Source organism: Chiloscyllium plagiosum, chromosome 36 (assembly GCF_004010195.1).
Source record: "Chiloscyllium plagiosum isolate BGI_BamShark_2017 chromosome 36, ASM401019v2, whole genome shotgun sequence".
NCBI classification, from domain to species: Eukaryota; Metazoa; Chordata; class Chondrichthyes; order Orectolobiformes; family Hemiscylliidae; genus Chiloscyllium; species Chiloscyllium plagiosum.
In genome coordinates this window covers 33,353,768-33,365,188 of record NC_057745.1, presented here as the reverse complement: position 1 = coordinate 33,365,188, position 11,421 = coordinate 33,353,768, and the positions used below count along the sequence as shown (strand labels likewise).

The following is an 11,421-nucleotide window of genomic DNA, read 5'->3' as shown; positions in this document are numbered from 1 at the left end:
AGGAGGCGGGGCCTAGGTTGTCTGATTGAAGTTGCTGGAAACCCTCCTGCGAGGGTTGGGTCTGCTCCAAACGGCGGGAGATGGCGGTGGGCGGGTGTCTCCCCGCTGTCACTCACCCGCCGGCTGACGGCTTCCGTCTGCCTCCGTTTCTCGGCGTCACTCAGCGCCGCCACCTTCCGCTTCATTTCCAGACGCAGAGCCTTTTTCGCGGCTCTCAGCGCGGCCATGTTCCCTGGGCTGGGAGCGAGCGGCGCGCCACCGGCTTCCATCAACAACGGGAGCGCGTGTTGACCAGGAGCCAGACTGTACCTTGACCCCGGAGGCTCCGCCCGTCAGTCTAACCACGCCCATGGCACCATAGCCCCGCCCATCGGTCCGACCTGACCATGACATGAACCGCGCTGGCCTGGAACCTGTACCTGAGCCTAACCGAATATAACCTCAGCAATAACCCTGCCCCTGATCTTAACCATAGTGTTGGGCTGCGGTGGACATGGTTAAAAATCATACTACACCAGGCTGTAATCCAACAGACTTATTTCGAAGTACAAGCTTTCTGAGCATCCATCCAAATAAACCCGTTGCATTATAACCTCATCTTCATGCAAATCCTACACTGACCCTTGGCAAGCATAACCACTGCCAACATTCTCAAAATAACAATTTCTACAGTTAACACCTAACATGATACTAAAACTGATGTTTCTTTTTAAATAATAGTGACTAACAATGTGGCATGTCTTGAATGGGGTCAACCAGAATGTGAGGCTGGTCAAACTAAGAGTGAGATAGGTTCTTTGCTATTTAGGAAATTTTGAGAAGCAGATGATTTTTCTTTTTCAGTTAGAAAAAGCAGCTTTCGGGATCAGAAACAATCGATTGTATTAAATGAAGCATCACCTATGTTCTGTCAGCAGAAATGACCCTAAGCTTCTGGTTGCCTGCCACTTGAACACACCACTGTGTTCCTTGGCCAACATGGTTGTCTCGGGTTTGTTACAGTGTTCCAGCGAAGCACAGTGCAAGCTGAAAGAACAGTACCTCATTTTCCACTTGGGAACCCTGCAGCCTTCCGAACTTAATATCGAGTTCAACAATTTTAGGGCTTGAACACCTTCTCCTAAATCTTACCCCAATCCCTACACACCAAACCTTGTCATCACATGGCCTGCTATCACAAACAACCAGTTGTCATCCACTAAAGGTCCCCATTAGCAACTATTCTTTTTCTCGGATGACCTGTGCCTATTTCTTTTCTACCCAAGTGTTGTTTTCACTCTCTCTGGGATCCATCTCCACTTGTCATGGAGCTCCTCCACCGCCAAATCAAGTCCACCCACTAACTGAAGGAAGATCGCCTCATCTTCTGCCTTGGAACCCTTCAACCAAATGGCATCAATATCGACTTCACTAGTTTCCAAATCTTCCTTCCCCTCACTTCATCCCTGATTTAACCTGTCCTACCTATCCATCTTTTTTTCCACTTATCTGCTCCACCTTCCCCACTGACCAATCACAATTACGTCCTACCTCCATCTACCTGACCTGCTGTGCTTTTCCAGCACCACTCTAACCCTGAGTTTATCTGCCTTGCCTGTCTGGCTTCTTGCATTGAAATAAATGCAGGTTAATTTATCCATCTTACCTCGTTCTCTGCCTTGCTCTTGCCTGCTTTGACCATTCGACTTGCTTCAGTTTTCAACCGTACCAGTCTCAGACTTATATCTTTTACAGTACCCCTACTCCCCCATCTCCTCTTATTGCTTTGAAGCCTCCTGAGTAGCACTGAGCAAATCTCATCACCAAGATATTGGTCTCCTTCCAATTCAGGTGCACACCATGCTTATACAGGTCACTCCTATCCCAGAAGAGATTCCAATGATCCAAAACTGTGCCCCCTGCAGCATTTCCTCAGCCACACATTTATCTGCTCAATCCTCCTACTCCTATTCTCACTAGCACATGGCCCCAGGTGTAATCGAGATATTGCTATCCTTGAGGATCCACTTTTTAAACTCCTGTCTAATTTCCTACATTCTCTCCTCAGAACCTCATTCCTTTCTCTTTCCATATCATTGGTACCAATGTGTACAACAACCTTCTGCTGGTCCCACTTCCCTTTGAGAATATCTGCGCCCTCCCCTCCTGGCACCTTTCCCTCCCACTGCATGAATTGCAAAAACCTGCGCCCTCGCCTCCATCCAAGGCCACAAAGGAGCCTTCCACATCCATCAGAGTTTTACCTCACTTCCAAACATGTCATTTATTGTATCTGTTGCTCCTAATGTGGCCTCCTCTACACTGGGGAGACAGGACGCCTACTTACAGAGCACTTCAGAGAACATCTCCGAGACACCTTTACCAACCAACCCCATCACCCTGTGGCCAACCACTTCAACTCTCCCTCCCACTCCACCAAGGACATGCAGGTCTTGGGCCTCGTCCAGCGCCACATGCTAACCACCCGACGCTTGGAGGAAGAACACCTCATCTTCTGCCTTGGGACCTTTCAACCACACAACATCAATATGGATTTCACCAGTTTCCTTATTTCCCCTCCCCCCACCTTATCCCAATTCCAACCTTCCAACTCGGCAGTGCCCTCTCTCAAGCCTCATTCCTGATGATGGACTTTTGCCCAAAATGTCGATTCTCCTGCTCCTCGGATGCTTACTCACCTGCTTTGCTTTTCCAGCACCACACTCTCGACTCTGATGTCCAGCATCTGCAGTCCTTACTTTCTCCATCGTGTTCAGGAATGTGTAGGTTAGGTGCATTAGTCAGGGGTAAATGTAGAGTAATAGGGCAATGGGTCTGGGTGGGATACTCTTTGGAGGTTTGGTGTGTACTTGTTGGGCCAAAGAGCCTAATTCCACACTGTAGGGTTTCTATGATTCTACATGTCCAGCAGTTCCTTTATCTGATTTATTTCCATGGTAGTTGATATTTGCAGACTCTTCTCATAGAACCAGATCCAAATAGGAATTCTAATATTGTAGCAAATCCCTTACTATCACTCAGAAGTGATATCACCCACCACAACAGACCAGGACAGATAAATCAACTAGGAGAAAATGAGGACTGCAGATGCTGGAGATCAGAGTTGAGAGTGTAGTGCTTTTCCAGCACTACAGTCTCAACCAAGACAGATAAATAACAAGCAGGACAGAATACCAGCGCTTCATCGGAGGCTCGCTGATGATGTTATCTAGCAAGGTGATGAAACGTCTGAGAACAAATCTACCAGCTCAGCGAGCAAACTTACAACCTGACCCTTACTATTTCTCAACACAACCCAGAGTCCATCTGACCAGCTCATTTAATAAAAAAACTATGATTTCCCATTTAACCCTAAATTAATTATTCCAGCACTCTTCTTCGTTCCTAACTACCTTATTAAAATATCATAGCTGGGAATATCTAGTTCCCAATCTTGCATTGTTTATAGCCACCTTCCTGCCAAGATTATGAAATAGTTTCACTGTATTCAGTGTATTGGTTTTTCTGATGTCGCTTCACAATCGTATGAAATCAAATGTTATTGTCCTTCCTTTGGTGTCCTGATTTAATTCATCTTAGTTTTGACAGTGTTAGCTCATGTCGTTTTGAAGTCACATGTCAGCCAGACCAGGTAAGGACAGAGAAGCTTTAAAATACTCAATCACTGATTTATGGTCATTATTATTGAGACTGGATTTTATTGCCAGGTTTATTAATTGAAATTAAGTTCCACCAGCTCCAGACTATTAACATAGGTCTCCAGCTTACTAGTCTAGTGACAGTAACACAATATCACTGTCTCCCTGTTAGTTAATTGCTGACAGTAGAAAAGTAAACAAAAATGTTGAAGATATTTCTGATAGGTCTTACTACTTCAAAGTGACAGAAACCCAAATCCCAACCATACACAAGGTCTCTATTTGCAAACTGGTAGTGTCACTTGAAGAGTTTACCACAGATCCTTTGTTTCAATAAAGATCAAATAGATAGGTTATTTAAAACTATTTTGTTTTCAGTTTCTATGAGAGACAAAGCATTACTATTGGGTCAAAATTCTGGAACACTTTCCCTTACAGCACTTTGGACATGTCTGCACCAAGGATTGCAGTGGTTCAAAATGTGGTTCAACACCATTTTCTCCAGGGCAATTAAGGGCAGTCAATAGTTGCTGGCCATATCCCGTGAATGCATTTAAAACAACATAACATTGTGAACAAATTCCCTTCATGAATAAACCTTCTATTGCTGGAAGACTTGTTATGTGTTAGACATCTCCCTATTTTTAGTGTTGATAGATTGGAAAGAAAAATTGAAGATGAGGTAGTACAGTTGTAGTCCATGTGGACTTCAGTGGGGTTTGTTTTATAGATATTTTTATTGAAAATTTAACATGTTTTTACAAGTTTACAAAAGAAAACTAAAAGAAGACACAAGTATAAACGTTGATATACAGTTATATCTTAAATAAATGATCACCAAAACCTTTGAGGAGAAAGTGAGGTCTGCAGATGCTGGAGATCAGAGATGGAAATGTGTTGCTGGAAAAGCGCAGCAGGTCAGGCAGCATCTAGGGAACAGGAGAATCGACGTTTCGGGCATTAGCTCCTGAAGAAGGGCTAATGCCCGAAACGTCGATTCTCCTGTTCCCTAGATGCTGCCTGACCTGCTGCGCTTTTCGATCACCAAAATCTATCAAACAAGAAAACAGAAATACCAAGAGAAAAAAAAGACAAAACTCAACTAACTACTCATCTAACTTACAACTAACTAGAGTGTATCATTAAAATTCTTACATTATTCAAGAGGGAAAAAAAACCCCAACAGATAACACATAAATTAAGCAGTGATACACATGCACGGAATGTGTTAACATCAGATCACAACAAAACCCGTATTTATCCAAAACATCCTGAGCATAGACCATATAAAATTCACAAAAATAAAAGCTCTTTACTACATTCAGATCAATATAATAAAAAAACTATTTCTAAATAGTAAAAAAAAGTATAAAATGTATTTAAACGGAGATCTTCCCCCTTATTCCCAGGGGGCATCACTTCCTTTCCAAAAAAACCCATCATAACCTCTCCCAACCAGTGCCCTACCCTTGACCCAGGCACCCCACGGTAGGATAAAGAAAATTCAAGTATACTACTGAACTAGAACTAACAGTGAGTACCCTATCCCCCACCCACCCACACCGACTCCTGGATATATTTGGTAATGTTAATACCATATATGAACATATATTCCTATAAAATTACAGTCTCAGCAAATAATAATTAAATATAAATATATTAATACAAAATAACAGGAGAAATCAACCCCGCTCCCAAGGACAAAGATAAAATAAGATAAGGTAGCCACCTTCCCCCAATCTACATCAGCTAGACCCCCTGGCCTATATATATATAAAAAAAAGGGTCAAGAAAATCGCTAAGTAAAGGATGAATAAATAAACCCTTCTTCCCACCCCACGGAGATAATATTAAACAGTAAGGAAATGAATGGAAAAAAACAAGGGGGTAAACCGGGGTGGGGTTGGGGAAAACAACATCAAATAACTCTTATAATTTGTCTAAGAGAGTCCAAAAGTTCCTTGGCCTTCTCCGGTGATCTGAAGTTATACACAGACCCTTCATGGCTGAAGCATAGTATAGCTGGGTAGCGCAAGGAGTATTGAATGTTTAAATCCCTTAAATGCTTCTTCGCTTCATCAAACGCCTTCCTCTTTCAGACCAAAGCTGGGGAAAAGTCCCGAAATAACATAATCTTGGATCTTTTATAAGTCATGGCTTGGGGATCTTTCCCAAGATTTCTGGAGGCTTCCAAGAGCATCTGCCTCTCCTTGTAGCTCTGCAGCCGGAAAAGGACCGAGCGGGGCGCTGGTTCGAGCCAGGCCCGCGTATTGCAACCCGGTAGGCCCATTCCACCCTTACCTGGCCTGATCCATCCTCCAGATTCAACAACTGCGGAAGCCACTGTTCAAGGAACCCTGTAAGCTGGCCGCCGCCTTCCCGTTCGGGAAGGCCCAGCAAACGAATATTTTTTTGACGACCTCGATTCTCGAGGTCGTCAATGTGATTCTCTAAGGTCCGAACTTGCTGCTCGAGAGTCCGGACCCGATCCACGGCTGATTCTGCAATGGCATCGGAGGTTGCGGCCTTTAGCTCCGCCCCTCCGACTCGGCATTCAATTTCTTCGATGTCTCGGTCGTGCTTTTGTAGCGCGGCTGAGAATCAATTCCATTGACTTCGGGACTCTTCTTTGAAAGCATCGATCTTTGAATTGAGTTTGGAGATTATTTCCACGAGGTTCGCCACCGTAGGTAAGCCCCCTGGGGCGGCTCGGACACCTCTGCTGCAGCTGGGGAGGGTGGTGGAGGGGCTCCTGCCTGCTGAGATCTGCGGGCTCCTTTCCCTCTAGTCATTTTTACAGGAGACTGAACTGTTTAAATTTAGTACTAAACCACTAATTACATTAAGTAAAAACTATTTTTAATTTATTTGGTGAGTGTGGTGGAGGAGGGTGGCCCACTTTGCCTAGGTCTTATGAGGAGCACTATAGACTCAGACTTGCTGAGTCACCGCCATCTTGGATCTCCTCCAGTAGGGTTTTTGACAAGGTGTCAAGAGAGAGACTGCTCAAGGAAGGAAGAGGCCATGGAATCCTGGGCCATTTAATAATTTGGTTGCAAATAAGCTCAGTAACGAGAGACAAAGGTTGATGGTCAAACGTTGTTTTTGTAACTAGAAACATGTGTCCAGTGATGTACTGTGGCCTTTTGATGTCTGTAGTCTACATTAAAGAACTGCACAGAATTGCAGGAGGTTTGATCAGTAAGTTTGCAAATAACACGAGAGCTGATGGTGTGGTGAAAAGTGAGGAGGAAAGCCTTTGACTTGATGACTGTCTGGTCAGATGGGCAAAACAATGGTAAATAGAATTTAATCTGGAAAAGTGTGAGGTGATAAATTTGGATGACTACTAAAGCGTGGGAGTACTTAATGAATGGTAGGACTCTAAGAAGTACAGAGGATCGGGGGACCTTGGTGTTCATGTCCAGTTTCTTGAAGGCAGCAGGACAGTAGATAGGGTAGTTAAGAAGGTCGGGATGATACTTGCTTTGTTAGTCAGAGTACTGAACACAAGATCAAGGAGGTTATGATGGAGCTGTATTAGATTGGGCAACAACTGGAGTACTGTGTGCAGTTATGGTCAATATACTGGAAGAATGTAATTGCAGTAGAGAAGGTGCAAAGAAGATTCACCAAGATGTTACCTGGGCTGTAATGATTCAACTCTGAAGAGAAATTAGATTGGCTTGGATTTCCTTAGAGCAGAGAAGGCTAAGGGGGGAGCCTTATTGATATGTAAAAAGTTATAAGGGACATTGACAGGGTAGATAGGAGCAAATCTTTCCCTGAGTAGAGAATTTAATACCAAAGGGTATAGATTTAAAATAAAGGGCAGGAGGTTTAGAGGGGATAATGGATTTTTCTTCCACTCAGAAGGAAGTGCTTACGCACTTTGCTTTGTTTTATTCATAATCAATCGGGTACCCTGATAGCTTTGTTTGTCATTCCTCCTTGTGACCATATACTCCGACTATCCCTAACAATCTCCTTTTTAAAAGTAGCCCATTTCTTCTTTACAGTTTTAGACTGTAAAACTATAAGAATTAGGAACAGAGGTAAGCCATTCAACCCCTCAAGCCTGTCCAACCATGCAATAGGATTGTGGCTGATCTGACATTCCTCGCATCCACTTTCCTGCCTTTCTCCCACACACCTTGATTCTCCAAAAGATCAAGAATCTAACTATCTCAGTGTTAAACATTCACAAAGTCTCTGCACAAACTCTGTGACCCCATAGCTCTCTGTGGTTTGGAGTTCCAAAGACTCACAATCTTCTGAGAGAAGAAATTCCTTCTCATCTCTGTCTTAAATTAGCACTTCTTAATTCTGAGACCATGTCTTCTGGTAATAGACTGTACAATGATAGCGTTTACCCTATAAAGCCCTGTAAGAATTATTTTGTTTCAATGCGATCACCTTTCATTCTTCTAAGTTCCAATGACCAGAATCCCAAACTGCTTAATTCTTGCTCATAAGAGAATTCCACCAAATCAGGGATCATCCTAATGAACCTTGTCTCAACTGCCTCCAATGAAATAATGTACTTTCTTAAATAAGGGGACCAAAACTGCTCAAAGTGACCAAAACTCACTTCCTTTCTCCAAGTCAATAGTGTATTTTGTAAACAATTATTGCCCTAGAACACATTCTCATGGCACAACACTACTTACAAGTTCCATTCTGAAAGTATCCTCCTTATCCCCATTCCCAGTTTCATCTCCATGACCCAATTCTCTATCCACGTCAATATACTACCTCCAACATGGTGCATTCATCCTATGACTTAACCTTTTGTGAGGTAACTTGACGAATTCCTTCTGGAAGTCCAAGTACAACATTTCTATTCCTTCCCTTCTATGTACTCAGGTTACTCAGGACTCTATGCTTGATTAAATTATAATTTTCCAAATGTTCTGCTACTACTTCCTTAACAATTGATTCTAATACTTTTCCAACAACAGGGGAGGGGATGGTATAATGGTATTATCACTTGACTATTCATCCAGAGACTTGGGTAATGTTCTGGGGTCATGGTTTCAAATCCTGCCATGGAGAATAGTGGTATTTGAATTTAATTTTAAAAATGTAGAATTAAGTGTCTAACGCTGACCACAAAACTCTTGTCAATTGTCAGGAAAAACCCATCTGGTTCACGTGGGTGGCACGGTGGCTCAGTGGTTAGCACTGCTGCCTCACAGCACCAGGGACCTGGAGTTGATTCTCACCTCGGGTGACTGTCTGTGTGGAATTTGCACACTCTCCCCGTTTCAGCATGAGTTTCCTCCCACCATTAGTCAGGGGTAAATATAGAGTAGGGGAATGGATCTGAGTGGATTACTCTTCAGAGGATCGGTGTGGACTTGTTGGGCACAAGGGCCTGTTTCCATACTACGGGGAATCTAATCTAACAATCTTTAAGAAAGGAAACCTGTTATCCTTACCTGGTCCAGCCTACATTTGATTCCAGACCCAAAGAATGCAGTTGACTTTTAACTGCCCTCTGGGCAAATCGGGATAGGCAATATTTGCTTTCCTAGCCAGCAAGGTCTATATCCCATGAATGAATTAAAAAGAAGTTAGGCTAGTTGTCGCCCTCCCTTTTTGAATAGGGATGTCATACTGGCAGTTTTCCAATGCTCTGATACTTCTCCAGAATCCAAGTATTTTTGGAAAATTAAAACTAATGCATCCACCATCTCTTTAACTACCTCTCTTAGGATCCTACTTTGCACGCCATCAGGGCCAGGGGATTTATCAACATTTAACCCCATTAGTTTTCCTATTGCTATTTCTCCAGCAATGTTGATGGTACTTAATTCTGCACCTGCCCCCGACCTCTGTATTCTTTAGTATTAATGAGATGTTTGAAGTATCTTTCACCATAAAGATTGATATAAAATATCTGTTTAACTCTTCTGCCATTTCCTTCTTTCCAATAACTGCTCCCCAGTTTAATTTTCTAAGAGACCTGTGTTCATTATTACCTCCCTCTTCCTTTTTGTCCTGGTAGTTTATCTTCTCTGTGTTATTATCTTTTTAGTCCTCCTTTGCTGGATTCTGAATTTATCCCAACCTTTGAAGCTATCACTGACATTTGCCTCCAGTATGCTTTTCTTTCAACTTAATACTCTCCCTAACTTCCTTAGTTAGCCATGTGTGGTTTATCCCTCTCTTGGAAACTTTCCTCCTGACTGGGGATATATTTTTGCTGAGAGCCATGACTTACCTCCTTAAATGTGTGCTGCTGCTTGCTCACTGTCATTCCCATTGATCTATTTGCCCAGTTCACTTTAAAGGTAATCCTGTTCTCATTTCATTGTAATTCCCTTTATTTAAGTTAAATGCAATTATTTACAACTTATATTTCTCACTCTCAAACTTAATATTAAATGCTATCATGTCATGATCACTACTTCCTACAGTCATGATTTGGAGATGCCGATGTTGGACTGGGGTGTACACAGTTAAAAATCACACAATACCAGGCTATAATCCAACAGGTTTATTTGGAAGCACTAGCTTTCGGAGCACAGCTCCTTCATCAGCGCTCTGAAAGCTAGTGCTTCCAAATAAACCTGTTGGACTATAACCTGGTGTTGTGTGATTTTTAACTTTGTACTTCCTAAAGGATCTTTTATTTGGAGGTCATTTTTTAAACATGCCTCATTATCCATTACCAGATCCCAAATAGCCAGCTCCTTGGCTGGCTCTGTGAGATATTATTGTGTTACAGGTTATCTTTATTAACTCACTCACCAGCTTGCTATATTCATTAATAATGGGGTCATTCATAATCCTTTACTAATCCGTTAGTTACTATAACATAATTTCATTCATTCATAAAACCACAGTTCTGTAATATATTTTACTATCCAAATTTAAAAACAACCCTTTCAAACGCATTACTGCATTTTCAAACCTTGTCAGCCCTTGCTACAAGCAGTGTTTACCTCAGAATAAGTGTAGCATGCAGAACAATACCATCCTCATCAAGTCTCCATGAAACATTATAATATTAATCAGCCCTTACCATCTTCTGGACACGAATAGATTCCCCAATTAGTAAGTACCTGTTAAATAGCTTTTAACTGGGCCATTATCCCTTTAAGAAACTAACTGACAAAACAGCGTTTCCACGAAATTGCATGAATGAATGAAACTCATACTGGCAAACAGTTAATAAATCTAACAACCCAGCTGCAGTGATCAGTTTAATATCCTTTATTCTTTTTATTATGTACAGGTACAATTTCTAACATATTTAGAGCATAGAGGCCTACTATTTTTTACTACATTGCAAAATTTGACATACTCTTGGGAAGTAAGGCAGGGCAGGTGACTGAAGTGTCAATAGGGGAGCACATTGGGGCCAGCGACCATAATTATATTAGATTTAAAATAGTGATGGAAAAGGATAGACCAGATCTAAAAGTTGAAGTTCTAAGTTGGAGAAAGGCCAATTTTGACAGTATTAGGCAAGAACTTTTGAAAGCTGATTGGGGGCAGATGTTCGCAGGTAAAGGGACAGCTGGAAAATGGGAAGCCTTCAGAAATGAGATAACAAGAATCCAGAGACAGTATATTCCTGTCAGGGTGAAAGGAAAGGCTGGTAGGTGTAGGGAATGCTGGATGACTAAAGAAATTGAGGGTTTGGTTAAGAAAAAGAAGGAAGCATATGTCAGGTACAGACAGGATAGATCGAGTGAATACTTAGAAGCGTACAAAGGAAGTAGGAGTATACTTAAGAGGGAAATCAGGAGGGCAAAACGGGGACATGAGATAG

General features: G+C 42.2%; 1 protein-coding gene across 1 annotated transcript in view; it reads right to left on the bottom strand.

The window, feature by feature from the left end:
• Nucleotides 1-334, bottom strand: part of mthfs (5,10-methenyltetrahydrofolate synthetase (5-formyltetrahydrofolate cyclo-ligase)) — a 57,205-nt gene extending 56,871 nt beyond the window's left edge. Inside the window, exon 1 of the mRNA XM_043677637.1 lies at nt 117-334. Within this exon, the coding sequence (XP_043533572.1) occupies nt 117-269 (153 nt within the window). The 5' untranslated portion in view covers nt 270-334. The remainder of the gene's footprint in view (nt 1-116) is intronic.
• Between the last annotated feature and the right edge of the window lie 11,087 nt (nt 335-11,421).